This window comes from Heteronotia binoei, chromosome 6, assembly GCF_032191835.1.
Source record: "Heteronotia binoei isolate CCM8104 ecotype False Entrance Well chromosome 6, APGP_CSIRO_Hbin_v1, whole genome shotgun sequence".
NCBI lineage: Eukaryota > Metazoa > Chordata > Lepidosauria > Squamata > Gekkonidae > Heteronotia > Heteronotia binoei.
Window position 1 is genome coordinate 76,726,414 of NC_083228.1, and position 14,722 is coordinate 76,741,135.

The 14,722-nt window shown below is 41.4% G+C and overlaps 1 protein-coding gene across 12 annotated transcripts in view; it reads left to right on the plus strand.

Annotated features, from left to right (window-relative positions):
* The window catches only part of BTRC (beta-transducin repeat containing E3 ubiquitin protein ligase), a 184,895-nt gene that overhangs the window by 82,682 nt on the left and 87,491 nt on the right, over nucleotides 1-14,722 (plus strand). For 8 of the 12 annotated variants that reach the window (XM_060241799.1, XM_060241797.1, XM_060241793.1 and 5 more), the window contains one exon: nucleotides 11,828-11,905. The exons of the other annotated variants lie outside the window; for them this stretch is intronic. In XM_060241799.1, coding sequence (XP_060097782.1) covers nucleotides 11,828-11,905 — 78 coding nt within the window. The remainder of the gene's footprint in view (nucleotides 1-11,827; nucleotides 11,906-14,722) is intronic. 12 annotated transcript variants of the gene reach the window in all.

Here is a 14,722-nt window from a genome sequence, read left to right on the forward strand (position 1 = left end):
AGCCCTAACGGTTAAAACCAACATTGCAGCAGACGTGGACTACTGCACCTTTCTTAAATCTTCGTTCGTGAAGTCAAGCCGAGAGAGAGAGAGAGAGAGAGAGAAGAGCCCTAACAGTTAAAACCAACATTGTAATCAGAAAGGAAAACGCCATGTATTTGAGTTTTAAAAAAAGAGCTATAAACTTCACTGTTATCTTGCTGAAGCAGAAGTAGTAGTTTAACAATGCAGTTCAATACTGTAATAGGCATTTTGATAAGTAGGGTTGCCAGCCTCCAGGTGGTGCCTGGAGATCGCTTGGAATTATAAATAATCTCCAGGCGACAGATCAGTGAAGAAAATGGCTAATTTAGAAAGTGGACTCTACTTCCCTTACCTCCCCAAACCTCCTCAGGCTCCCCCTGCCCCAATCTTCAAGTAGTTCCCAACGCGGAGCTGGCAACACTATTGGTAAATAAATATTTGGCTTAACACTGTGACAGGGGATTTTTTAATATTGTGTCATAAAGACCAAATTGGCACCCCAAATCTGGAAATAGCTTTGAGTATTTGTGTGGAATTCGAATTTATACCTGAAGGGTCCACAGCTTTAGATTTAAATTATCAAAGGTTTGTAATTTCCCCCCTCATTTTTATTATTTATTTATTTATCAGATTTATATCCCACCCTCCCCCGACAGGCTCAATCTTTTTTTCATTTTGGACTTTAGAAAATCAGATGGGTTATAGTAAGTAGAATTCCCCTCATTCATTTATTGTACTATTCTTCCTGTTAAAGCTGCACTATGTTGATAGTAGCCCTGCTTCCTTTTTGTTTAGCATCCCCCATGCCATCTTATGTGTTGTTACAAAGTACAATTTAGTTAAAATCTGATTTTTTAAAGTAGAGTTTCTTTCATTTTTAGGCATTTAGTTTTTTGGGTTTTTTTAAATGTGGGATGCCAATGAAGAGAAGTCTAGTGCCATTGTTGATCTTCTTACCAAGCTCAATTGGTTGTTCCATATAAAGGTACTGTTAGATTCTTAAGAGACTGTGATCAGGAAGAAAAAATTCTGTCCTTGTTCCGTTGTAGAACTGGCATCTATAAAATATGTCAAGTACTGGTTTTCTGTTTGAAAACAAAGAGAAAATATGCCTAAATTCCATGGCATGCATTTTTAACATTTATCTGAGATAGCATATTATTGCACTGTGATCACTTCTGTTACCCTGAAACAAAACAAAACAAAATTAACCCATCTGTGTATCTCAAGTGAGTTGTAATGAGTTCATATTGGTCTCTTCCTTTTGGAAGTCTTTGAACCTTCAGAGTTTGTCTTCCTCTGACATTTATCCCATGTGGGTAGCCTTGCATAATCATCCCACTTTAATCAATAGAATAATTGATAAACCAGCTAAGATTTAAACTGATTATCTCCCCAGAGGAACTCCCCAGGGGGTCTGGGGGGGTCTCTTAATTTTTGACGTGTGTTGTGTACCTTGTGTATGAAGTGTGGTTTGAATTATCTGTTTTTATTTGCTTAATGATGGGAGGGTGTTAAAGTCAAATGTTTAATTAACCCAGCAATGGGCTGCGCTGTCTCTTACACACGCACCCAGCTGATTGAGATCTCTCACAGAGAATACTGAATAGGAAGGATAATGTGGCACTCAGACGGAAGATTGCTTTTTCAATCCATTTGCTGGGTCACTGCTTTGAATGTCTTATTGGATGAAAGGCATTCAGCTCAAGGGTGGGGGGAAGCCCAGCATTTAAGTACATTTTGTTTCTCTCCTGGTCCCCTCCCCTCCCAGAAGTTAACTAAAACAGATATGTTGTAGGTTTAATAGGCCATTCATGTCTGAGCAAGATATTGTGAATAGTGGATTTTGAGACACTGGATTAAAGTAGTATACTTTTCTTTGGATACCAAAAAAATCTTATTGGAAGTGAGGCATAGAAATATGATGTGAACATAATCCAGTTCATCCATACTGCAGTTGTTTGATTACTCAAGGAACAATGATTACACAATGCACAAACACAACACATTAGTAGTCAGCTATCTTGGTTTGCTAGTGTGGAGAGTCAGCTGCCCCCTTAGCCTGGCCCAACAGCCACTTTTAATTACTGCACAATGCTGGGGGTGGAGTGTGGGGGGGGGGGGTGGAAATGGCAGGTTTTCCTGGTATGTCTTATTGCTGTGCATCTTCCAAAAAATTCAACAATTTTTCATATGTTTCTAAAGCCATATACAATATATGTATAAGCTTTTGTCATACTAGATGTTTTTCTGAATGGGATTGAATTTTGTTGTAAAATGACTATGTGTGAATCCTTACTTCAGACAGCTGCGGTAATTTCCATACTTAAATCTAGAAGAATATTCATAATTGCAGATACTAAATTATGGCTTGATTTTTGCACGTTTAATTTGACAGGCCAGTAAATGTGATTAGTAGGAAGAGGGATGAACAAGAATGGACACAAAATTAGATTGCAAGTTGCGAGAGGAAAATAAAATTTGGTATTGGGGAAAGCATGTCGAAGATCAGCTTGTGGCAGGGCTTAGATATTTCACAGAAGAGACAAGAGAAGTTAAAGGAACACAGCACAGTGGTCCAGTACAGAACTAACCAATAGCAGAGATTTCCATCAGGAAATCACAAGATAAAGTAGGTCCGCTTTGCAAGAAAGATGGGCTAAGAGAGATTGAAACCAAAACTGTCCGTTCTTGAGTTATGAAATCCCCATTTTCTATTGCATATTGCAAAGATTCATTTGTGCTGAGCTTTATGTCCAAATCCTCGTCTTTGCTGGCAGGGTCATCCAAGTGTAATGGCCCAGCTGCCATTTTCAAGCCTTGGCTGTGGCCCATTATTGCCATCTGCTCAAAGATGATCTTGTAGTTATAGGTGGGGTGACTTACTTTGGAACGTAAGGCAACAAAGCGCATAGAGAGTGTAAAGTATGTTCTCTGTTGATTAGAACCTAAAGGTGGTAATAAATATGTTTTCCTGGTAACTTATGGGTGATTGGGTTTGAAATCTTAACATAGTGTGTAGCAAGTCTTTATTATGTATGCTTCAGTTAGAAATTTTGTGGCAGAAGTTAGGAAATAGTATTTGAAGAGAGGGTTTAGAGTGAGTAGAGAAACTAGCCAAGCTCATAATTCATTTATCAAGTGCCTGCAGTTCCTATGCAGATGAAGCAATAATAAATACTGAGCACAGAAAGAAAATCTGTCTAGAGAATTTTAATAAATAAAAAGGTTTTTTAAAAAGGAAACTCCCCAGACTGGTTGTTTTCTGCTAACTCTTGTCAGTGGTAGAAAAATGTTTTTGACACTTCTTTGGCATGTTACGGTAGGTTCATAACCTGCTTTCTGCTGTTCTTTACCACTTGGAACGTGAGCTCAAACAAATAACTCATTTTAGCCTTCACCAGTGGTCCTAAATGTTTAAAGGGACATGACCAAGAGAAGAATGGAAGTGACTATTTCTTTGATTTGGTTCTTTTATATGTTCAAATTCAGTTTGTTGCATGTTCAAATGAGGTAAAAACAGAGCAGACAAGCAAGCAGTCATGGCAGTTGCATGTGGGGTTTTTTGGGGGGGGAGATATTGTTTTATATACAGTTTTTTCAGGCTAAACTTAAGTCCACGAATTGTGTTTAACAACATTTTGCTCTTTTAAACACACCAATCACAACTGCAGTTGGCAGCAGCAGCTTTAAAGATGAATTTGGAAAACACCAAAGTATTACCATGGGGGAGAAGCTACAGAATACTGATGGTAACTTAAGATGTAATAAAAAATTGACCATTATTGTCCATGCTTAAGGATGGTTCAGAGCTATACTGTGAAAGACTTTGATTTTTCAGTTATAAAGGATCTGTAGTCCAGAATAAAGTAAGTATTTGAACTGTTCTTTACATTTAAAATAGAATATTCAAAAAAACATTTTGATTCCTTAATGTTTCTGTAGCTCTAATCTAACCTCTTGTTAGGCGAAATTAAGAAACAGCTCTGCCTAATGCAGATGTCTGAGCTACAAAAATAACCAGATGTCCTGATTAGCAGAAGCAAATGTTCTTTCCTTAATATGTGGAAAATTATATTCAATGGCTCTCTGGATGTAAGGCTTGTGTAAATAAGATGCTAGCAGAAATGAATCTAAAAGGCCGTTACTAGGTAGCTTCATTTAAGTATTTTAACATGTACTAGTTGTTTCCTCTTAAATTCTTAGAAATGGGAAACAGGGCTCACTTCTTAGAGGCATGCTAGTTATTAGGCACTCCTTCCTACTCATAAAAGCATCTAGACTCTTTTACTTAAAAAGAAAATCAAACTATTAATCTCAGATCCTTCTGAAATTTTTGAATTTTTTTATTATTTTCATACATATGGCTTTTAGACATGCAAGAACAGAATGCTGAAGTTTTTAAACCATTTTATCTTAATTTTTCAATAAATTATCTACTAAGAATGATCAGGAAATCACATAATTGATAGCGCTCTGACTTTGAAAGAAATTTTGATATCCTGTTTCATGGCAATGAAGCATGTTAATGTGACATTTTTAGAAATGGCTAGAAAAAATATGTGTGTATGGTATTAACTTAATAGAATATCTGAGCCCCTAGGGAAGAAACATAGAAAAGGATGGTACAATCACACGCGCACATCATGCTAATTGCTACTTTGGTTCTTGAAAATGTATCTGAATAGCTCAGTGAACAACTGAATTTCTGTAGTAGTCCAAAATCCTATCAAAGCTGGGAATGCTTTTTTGCATTAGCATGAAACAGTTATATTTTGAATTGGAAGCCAAATTAGCTGAAATAGAAGCCTTTTATAGATAACAAGCATTTTTTTTAACATGAAGCAAGGAACTGCAGCCTGCATCTCACACTTATTGCACTGAGTTGTCTGTGGGCAAATCAGAAGAAGAAATGCACAAACGATGTGGGCAAATCAGAAGAAGAAATGCTATGATCCATATCTCCATATCCCTCTTGTTGAGGATAATTTCTGTGGGTCAGAACTGCTCTGCAGTTTGATCTTGTGGTTTGATTCTGTCACCCTTGTTCTTCTATCCAGAGCACTAGCATTGCAAATGCTACTTGCTGCACACAAGGACTTGGTCTTCTTAGTACCTGAAACGGAAGCATCCTCAATGGTTTAATTGGGTGTTGAGCCCATAATTTTTGTGACGATGTATATGTTTGTTTTGGCAGGAACAGTCAGTTTTCATACTACAGCTTTTGAAATAGCTGAGATTTATAAACTGCCAGACTGCATTTATGAAATCGGGATGCTATCGGTCCCTTTACAGTAGCAAGACTCTTGGACTCATCTATCACTTACAGAGGTTATTGGAAAGGGACTACTGAATTTTTACTCTCCTGCAACCATTAGATAGGCATTTTTTCCACTCCTTCAATCTATATACTGTAGCAGAGTTGTGAAAGTAATTCAAATGATTTTTTTCTAGCATTCTTACCTTTTGTATTATCCCACAGGACAATGCAATCCAGTTGCAAATAACTCTCCTATAATACCTGGAAACAGAGTGAGCCTACCAAAATATCTGGAATGTTGTGTTTGACCTTTAGATTGTCCTTAGGCTACTTATGAAATTAGTTGTAAACTGGCTGCTGCTGTTGTGTTTCAGAAATGTTCATGTGAAGCAACACACACATAATCCCTACCAATATCTCCATTTCCCCTCCCCCCCCTTTAACGTTGATGTTGAACTACTGTGTATTCATAGATGTTGGGTTGCATAAGCCCTAGTTGTTTACAAGAGGTTTACTTTTCACTGGGAGCTCTGCTAAAATAGGGACTTCACGTGTCAAGTTTGTAAGTTGTTTTCTGCACTCCAAAGCAGTATGAATTTTGCTTATTGGTTGGAAGCTTTAACGGCAATATCATGTTTTAAAGGCCAATGCTGCACAAATTCTGGCCTCTGGGATCATGACAAGTGTTTTGCCTACATAAACAATATATTTTTTCCCTTTGAGGTCCCCACACACCTAGTTTCCCTCAAGCTCATCATCTCTGTCAGGTTAATCAATAGGCACCGTATGGCAGAGGGTCAGTAATCAGTGTCATCATGCCTTTAAATCGTGTTGAAAATTTGCTTAAAGCCTGGGCCAATTAACATCGAGATGATGAATGGATGGGAAGATGGGAAGAGCCTTGTGCTTGGGGGCTTTGTGCAAAGGAGATGCTCAGCTGTTGAGCAGCCGACACCAGCGAATAAAATCAGCCATTCATGTGAGCTCAGTCCACCCACTCTTAATGGTAATGTCAATCTAGCAAAATATATACACATTGGAGTTGTCATGAGTTCATAAATCAAAGGAGTTTGTCAAAGGCATTCAGATTAACGAGGCAGCAGCAATAACAAGTCAAATTTGCATAGAGAATTGCCCGAATCTCAGTAAATTATGATCCTGTTTTTCATTTGATTATTTGCTAATGTCTCAGGAGGGAGAATGATTATATTAGCATGCAAAATCTACTCCAGAAGTAGGAATTGGAGGTACAGCCGACCAGCACATGACAACAATTAATCAGTTTCTGCATACTAGCAGGAACGCGCAAGGCCCAGAAATGAACTCCTTTTATTATTATCTCTCCTTGCTACCGATCCAAATGGTTCAGCTTGACAGCGACTTTATATTGCTTTAACAGTGTTCTGAATTGTGCCTGCAGGCAAGACATAGTTATGCAGCTATAACCGACCTATCCATCTGCCAACCAGATTGGAATTCTCCTATCCAAAGCTTCCATTAACCCCCACTGACAGCTCCAAACAGGATTAAGGATTTGAAAGCATAAAGAAGTGTTCTATGCATAGACACAGTTTCTTTCACTCTCATACACATGCACGCTTGAAAAAGTGCTGTATCTATATGGCTTTATAATTAGAGTTGGCTAGGGCAGTCCCTTTCCTCCCACCCCTAGAAAAAAATTATAAGCACCTCCCCACTTGGCATGGTTGTGATGCCTGCTGTGAGAAAAGAGGCAGTCTTAAAGATGCCTCTTTTCAGACGAGAGTCCTTTGGAATGCTTTTATCCATCTATTACATCTGATCGTCTTGTTGGTTTCGATGGGCAGGCTATAAGAAATTCTAAATACAGCAATGTAGATGCTTATACCTTTCCTCCCACCCCTAGAAAAAAATTATAAGCACCTCCCCACTTGGCATGGTTGTGATGCCTGCTGTGAGAAAAGAGGCAGTCTTAAAGATGCCTCTTTTCAGACGAGAGTCCTTTGGAATGCTTTTATCCATCTATTACATCTGATCGTCTTGTTGGTTTCGATGGGCAGGCTATAAGAAATTCTAAATACAGCAATGTAGATGCTTATACTGAACAACGGGCATTTTGGGTGTCTGTGATGACATTCGTAGTAAAAAAATGGTGCACTGGGTGTTAGGGTGGCTCCATGCCATGCAAGAGTATTCCATTAATTACAGGATGAAGTCTTTTTTACACAAATGAGATCTGCCAAGACTCTTTAATAGCCTATTTTCCCTTCTAAGAATACAGAACAGTCATAGTAGCCTGTTATTCTCATATCAGCTTCGGGAAACAGAAATCTGCCTCACTGCTAGCACTTAAATTGCTGCTTACCTATTTAATTTAAGAATGAGAATCTCAACCCTCATTCACCTTTTCAGCTTCTCCCTAATTTTCTGGAGAGCTCTGGATGTTGTTATGTACTGCATATTCCATGGAAATCTTGTGCAATCAGAGAGCTTAGGGAAATTAAAACATCCGTGTCTGTCTTCCCTAATCAGTTTTTTTCTTCCATGTCATACCCATTATATAGATACGGACAAGGATCACAAGAGTATATATCCTGAGCTAAACTCATCTCAGGAAAGATTCATAGTTGTGCCCTGAGGTCCATGGATGAAGATGCACAGGTTGTGCAAGGCCTGCTTTTGAGAGACTCCATATATTACAGTATGAGCCAGCTTGCCTCATCTTACTTTCATAAGGAAGCCTGTCAAGGAAAACAGCCTCAGTCATGAAAATAAATTTAGTCACAGAGTTGTCTGGATTTTTAAATTATTTTGGTGAATATTTTCATGTGTACATTTGTACGTGTGTGCATGGAAGTCATTGTTGACTTCTGGTGACCTGGTGGGGCTTGGATGTTTCCCAGCCCTGGTATTCCGTGGAAGTTTCCCATCCAAGTACTTGCCAAGGTCAGCCCTGCTTAGCTTCCAGGATATGGTAAGATTGGGCTTGCCTGGGCTATCCAAGTCAGGGTCAGAGTTGTCTGAATTTTCATCCACTTTTGTTTCTTGAATTTCCACTTGTAACTTTTGGTAACTTAATGTCTCTCTGTAGCAATGCTCCTGGAGACTTTTGATGCACACCCTGTCATTGTTGCTGAAATACTATATATAAGGTTTTTGAACTTCACTACTGGCAGCCCTTTATTGGTCCTTGGAAGACATCAGTAATTTTTTGTTGCTATTCTGAGTACATCACCTTCTTGCTGAAGTAAATCTCCAGCAATGAGTTTATTGTGTGTGCTCAGCATGTAGCTCAAAGAAGAAGAGGGATGCCAAACGGTGGCCAGGCAACTCTGTATGCTCTGGGGATGAGGCAAGAAGCGGAAATGACATTGGACTATGTGCAATGCCAATCCAGCCAGAAGTCTGTCTGTGATGTCGGTGTGTCACTGCTGTAGAAACTCTGTGGTATAATCCTAAAGTTTCTTCTGCTAACATCACATACAAGTTTTTGCCCAGACCTGACACTGGCACATAGGCCAGCATTGTTTCCACTTCCACCACTTCTCTTGTTAGCCCAAACCAAAGGTGAAGGCAAGTAGGAGGGCCTTTTGCCAGGAGATTGCCCTCCTGAAGCAAAGGTATGAGTATCATTCTAAGGTACATGGTAGAGTTAAAAGATACCTACTATTGAGAAGCACTTGCAACTGGACGTATGCAAATAATAACTAAGAAATATTCTTAAGCTTATTGTCTGCCCATGAGGGGAAGAAGGATTTCCATTTTCTAAGCCTCAGTTCCATTTTTTGCTGCTTCTTAAGGAGTCTAACGTTTTGTAGACTTTCAGCCTTTTGCCAAGCGTAACTTAACTTGCTGACAAAAGTGCATGAGCAGCGCTCCACTTTAATAGTCTGCTGTGTTGGTGCAGTAGAATGGGGTGATGGCAAGCTGTGAGCCACCATATGCACTTGGCAGTCAATGTCTGGTCTTTGTTCAGCCAACCTCTTAGTCTTGCCACCTATAAAGATAATGAATTAAACAAAGGCTTCAAATTAGCTGTTTACTTTCAAGGAAGAAATTGGTAAACTTGAAGCATGTTGGGACAGGAAACAAAGGCTATTGAATTCCATGGCTTTTGGTACTGAGGCCAACCTGGAAGGAAGGCTAATGGAGCAAGAGGAAAATGGGCTGCAAAGAAGAAATCCTTTTCTGAAATATGTTGCTATTAGTAGTGTTCACTTAGAAGTCTAAAAGTACAGTGAATATTTCTTCGTTCACTTTCTTCCATGTTTGTTCTTCCCATTCCATTCCCATTGGCTTCCATTCCCAAAATTGTATCTTATTTGTGAAATAATCTATCCTTTTTCTATCTTGAATCTTTGTAAGGTTGGTGGAGTTTCCTTGCAGCTAAATGTGGTGCCTTCCATGAAGAAGACAGAGCCAGGTAGGTAGCTGTGTTGGTCTGAAGCAATAGAACAAAGTTAAGAGTCCAGTGGTACCTTTAAGACTAACAAAGTTTTATTCAGGATATGAGCTTTCGTGTGTCAAGCACACTTCCTCAGATAGTGACGAAAGCATGTTGGTCTTAATGGCACCATTGGACTCTTAACTTTTTTCTGTTGCTTCAGACCGTCACAGCTTCCCACCTGAATCTATCTATCTTGAATCTTGTTCTCCTGTTCTTTTATTGTTTCAGATCCATCCTTCAAATACACTTTTAAAACAGAACACTACAGACAGCAAATGGTAATCTGTTATCTATTCATTCCCAATTCATCACAGCCTACCCCTTTTTTCTTCATTTTGGATTAGTCTGAGCAGGAATTCTGTCTTCCTCTAAAAAACCTAGGATCTGTGTATAACAAATATTATCAAAACACCAAGCAGTAATATCACATTTTCTTGTGTCTACAATTCTGAAGGGCTTTATTCTTCAGTGGTACATGCTATCTTTTAAAACTCCACTTTCTGATCTTGAAATGCTTGTTTGGAAAGTACTCAAACTTGAAATGATAGATACAAAAATAATGCCTATTACATTTACTTGAAGTGCTGTAAACTTAGTAATATCTAGCGCTGTACTGGAGCAGTGATCTTCAACTCATAGGTTTAGAATGTCAAGTTGGATTGTACATCCTTCACCTGCTGAGTTGTGAGTCCCTGTTTTTGTGTTTTTGGGTCTTTTAGAAAGTGAAATTATGAGATAAGGTCACTCAATGAAGGATACCTTCATGTCTTTAACCTTTGGCTTGCTACTCATGATAGTAAGGGTTGCTGGGTTGTATTTTTCTGTCCCTGGCTTGCTTGGTCTCCTATCTGGTCTGCTACATATACATGGTAAGCTCATCAGTCTGGCTTCTTGCTATGTAATGCTCATCTGAAAAGATAGAAGACCAGTGCAGTAGAGAATGGTATGAGTTATTTGATGCAGTTCCATAACTGAAGCTGAGTGGGCATTGCACAAATAGAAGTAGTTATGGGAAGCATGTCTTAGCCAGTCTGGGCATTCTGTAGGAGAGGCATGTAACTAATACTAATGAATTGTATCTTGTCTGCAACCCTTATTTCTATCACACAGCTGTGATGGAAGAAATTTTTTGGAGGAAAGATAGGTGTGACTTTGTCATTTTCAAAATCATGGCATATTTGGTAGGAGCTGTAGTTCAGTGGTAGGGGCTATAGCTCAGTGTCTTATATTATTCGATCCTTCCTTCCTTCCTTCCTTCCTTCCTTCCTTCCTTGCCAGTTTTAGTCTTACAATGATTTTTGCTGTAGATTAGGGTAACATTGAGTGACTGGGCCAAGGCTTCACAGTGCAGTGTGAATCTGAACCCAGATCTCACTGATCCTAGTCTAACCAATTATAGCACACTGACTGCATCCAACAGTCTGAGACTGTTGTAAATCTGTCTGAGACTAAGAGCCACTGCCAATTGGAGTAGACAATACTAAGCTACATGGACCAATGAGAGCAAGTTTGCTATGTTCCTGTACCATTATCACAACTAGTAGACACTGAAGGCACTGAGCAACTGGAAATTTTACATAAACGAATGTTCAAATATGTTTAAAGATGCCTTCAGGAATGGGTACACAGTGTATTACCATTGTAACAGCAGTGGGATTAAAGCTGTATGTAAAATCACAGCAATTATCAGCACTTATATAAGTACAACCAGGGCTTTTTTGTAGAAAAAGCCCAACAAGAACTCATTTCCATATTAGGCCACATATTATTCCATATTAGCCTACCGGAACTGCATTCCTCTACATTCCTGCTCAAAAAAAGGCCTGGATTGAACTTGGAGAATATCTGACTGCAATATTTTGATAGCCTATTTAATTGTATGGATAATATAGTAGTAATACATTGCTTTTATTAAGTGATTCTTGATATGTTCTGAGAATTCATGTTTCAGATTCATTCAGATGTAGATATTAAAATACCAAAAAAATAGCTCTTAAAAGAAATTAGCCTATGAAAGAGAAGGTACTGTTGTTGGAAACATCAGCTTCTCTTACTTTCTTGTTGGGGGATGGAATACATTAATTATTATTATTATTTTCTTTTCTCCTTGTTCATAGAATTCCTCTGAAAGAGAAGATTGTAACAATGATGAACCCCCTAGGAAAATCATTCCAGAGAAGAATGCACTCAGGCAGGTATGCACTTGATTTGAATCTGTCTCTTTCACTCAAAAGATATCGGAAGATTGGAAGCTCTTACCGTGAAGCTTCCTTCTCGGTGGTCCTGGAGTGGGACGGTCCTAAACTGCTGGGAGTAGGCTTCTCCTCCGGAACAGGGTCGTTGATCGCTTGATCCGGCCTGGGGGAGGGGCCGCTCCCTTAGGAACTCCTCAGTCCATAGAACAGCCATGCTCCCCCATCGACCTGGATCTATAAAACAAAATTCTGCATCATGGTAACAAACCACACGGAGACCATACTGATGCAACTCCATTTTAATAACTGCAAACAGCAGAAGTAATGGTAAACAGTCAGAACCAACCTCCGCTTGACGGAAATAATACACTGGGTGGGATGGACCGTCCCATTCCAGGACCACCGAGAAGGAAGCTTCACGGTAAGAGCTTCCAATCTTCCGTTCTCCGGTGGTCCATGGTAGTGGGACGGTCCTAAACTGCTGGGACATACAAAAGCAATATGTACCCTGGGTGGGGACCTCTACCTTCAGTGTATGACCTGTTGTAATACCCTGCGACCAAAGGCCGCTTCAGCCGCTGCCCACCTATCCACCCTATAATGCCTGGTGAAGGAATGGACAGAACTCCAGGTGGCTGCCCTACAGATGCCTTCTAGAGAGGAGAAGGACTTGTATACTGCAGACGTAGCCGCTCCCCGTAGGGAATGCGCCATGACGCCTCCTGGAGGCTCCAGCCCTGACGCTGTATATGCAGACGAAATACACTGCCCCAACCACCTGCTCAGAGTAGAAGCAGAAACTGGTTTTCCCCGCGAGGGGGAATTAAAGGAAACAAACAAAGACTCCGATCTCCTAAAGTCCTTGGTTCTATCTATATAAAAACTCAAGGCCCGCCTCACATCTAACCGGTGCTACTCCTCCTCCCTCTCGTGTTTGGGATTAGGACAGAACGAAGGCAAAACCACATCCTGTGAGCGGTGAAACACTGAATTTACCTTAGGGACAAACGTCGGATCAGGTCTTAACACCACCCTGTCGTTATGGAAGGTACAAAGGTCCTTATCTACGGACAAGGCCTGCAACTCAGATACTCTGCGGGCCGAAGTTATCCCCACCAAAAACAATGTTTTAAGGGTAAGGTCTCTCAAACTACAGGTGGCCATGGGCTCAAAAGGCGCATGACACAACGCCTTCAACACCACATTTAACTTCCAAGTAGGGAACCTATGTGCTGTAGGGGGATTTAACAAAGACACCCCCCTCAAAAAACGTTTAACATGTGGATGCAGTGTCAAGCAACCCCCTTTTCGAGTTCCACGCACCGCCGAAATAGCCGCCACCTGTCTACGAAGGGTATTAGTGGCCAGCCCCTTATCCAAGCCCTCCTGCAGGAACAGCAACAGCTTCCGAACAGGTAACTTCAAAGGATCCCAGCCCCTTTCTGCACACCAACTGGAGAACACCTGCCAAGTGTTATTATACACCCGAGTGGTAGAACCCTTCCTAGATGCCAGCATAGTGTCAATCACTGTTGAGTCAAACCCCAACTTAAGTAACTGCGACCGCTCAACCTCCACGCAGTTAACTGCAACATGTCCGGTTGAGGGTGGAGTACTGTCCCTTGCGTCAGTAGCGTCTCGGATACTGGAAGACGCCAAGGCTTCTCCGTCGACAGTCGCAAGAGATCCTGGAACCACCCCCGTCTCGGCCAGAAGGGGGCAATCAGCACCAGCGCCGCGGATTGTTGAAGACCCTTGTTCACCAAACGAGGAATCAGTTGCAGTGGCGGAAAGGCGTACAGCAGGCCGTCCGGCCAGTTGCAGTTGAGAGCGTCTACGCCCTCCACCTGATCGTGTCTCTGTTTTGCAAAGAACCACTGCACTTGACGATTGTCCGCGGTTGCAAACAAGTCCACAGCCACTCTGCCGTATCTGCGTTGAAGAGCCTGGAAGACTCTCGTGTCCAGAGACCATTCCGTCTGATCCAGCCGTTGACGGCTGAGCCAGTCCGCCAGCCCATTGTCTTTCCCGGCTACATGCACCGCCTTTATGGACAAGAGATACCTCTCTGCCCAACTCAGCAGGCTGTTGGCCTCGCTGCAGTTTCCTGATTCTGGTCCCGCCTTGTCGGTTGACATAGGCTTTCGCTGTCACGTTGTCTGTCTTCACCAACACGTGACACCCCTGAAGCGTAACAACCCCAGACAAATCGCCCGCAGCTCCAACAGGTTGATGCTCTGTCGAGACTCCAGCAGAGACCACTGACCTTGACACATCACCCCTTGAGAGTGCGCTCCCCAGCCGGAGAGACTGGAATCTGTCGTCACCACTATCCTCTGCGGTTCCTTCATAGCGACCCCTTGTTGAAAGCGGAAAGGTTCCAGCCACCACTGGAGTCGTCGCCTCAGCTCCGGTGGGAGAATCACCATCCTGTGCAACTTGCGAGCTATCATGTTCTGATAAGGAAGCAGAAAGCGTTGCAGGGGCCGCAAATGGAAATGCGCCCAAGACAGCACATCCTGGCAAGATACCAGAACCCCTAGCAATTTTGCCAGAGTCATCACAGGAACCTGAGTCAGTGCCAACACCTCCTCCAACAAGGATCTGAGTTTCACCTGTCGTCCTTCCGACAAGAACACTCTGTGCCTCCGAGTATCGATCAGGACACCCAGATGCACTATCTCTTGCGTGGGAGTAAGATTGCTCTTTGCCCTGTTGACCACAAACCCGTGGTCCTGCAGAACCTGAATAGTCCGCTCGGTGTCCTCCAGGCTCTGCTGGTACGAAGAGGCCCTGACCAACAAATCGTCCAGGTAC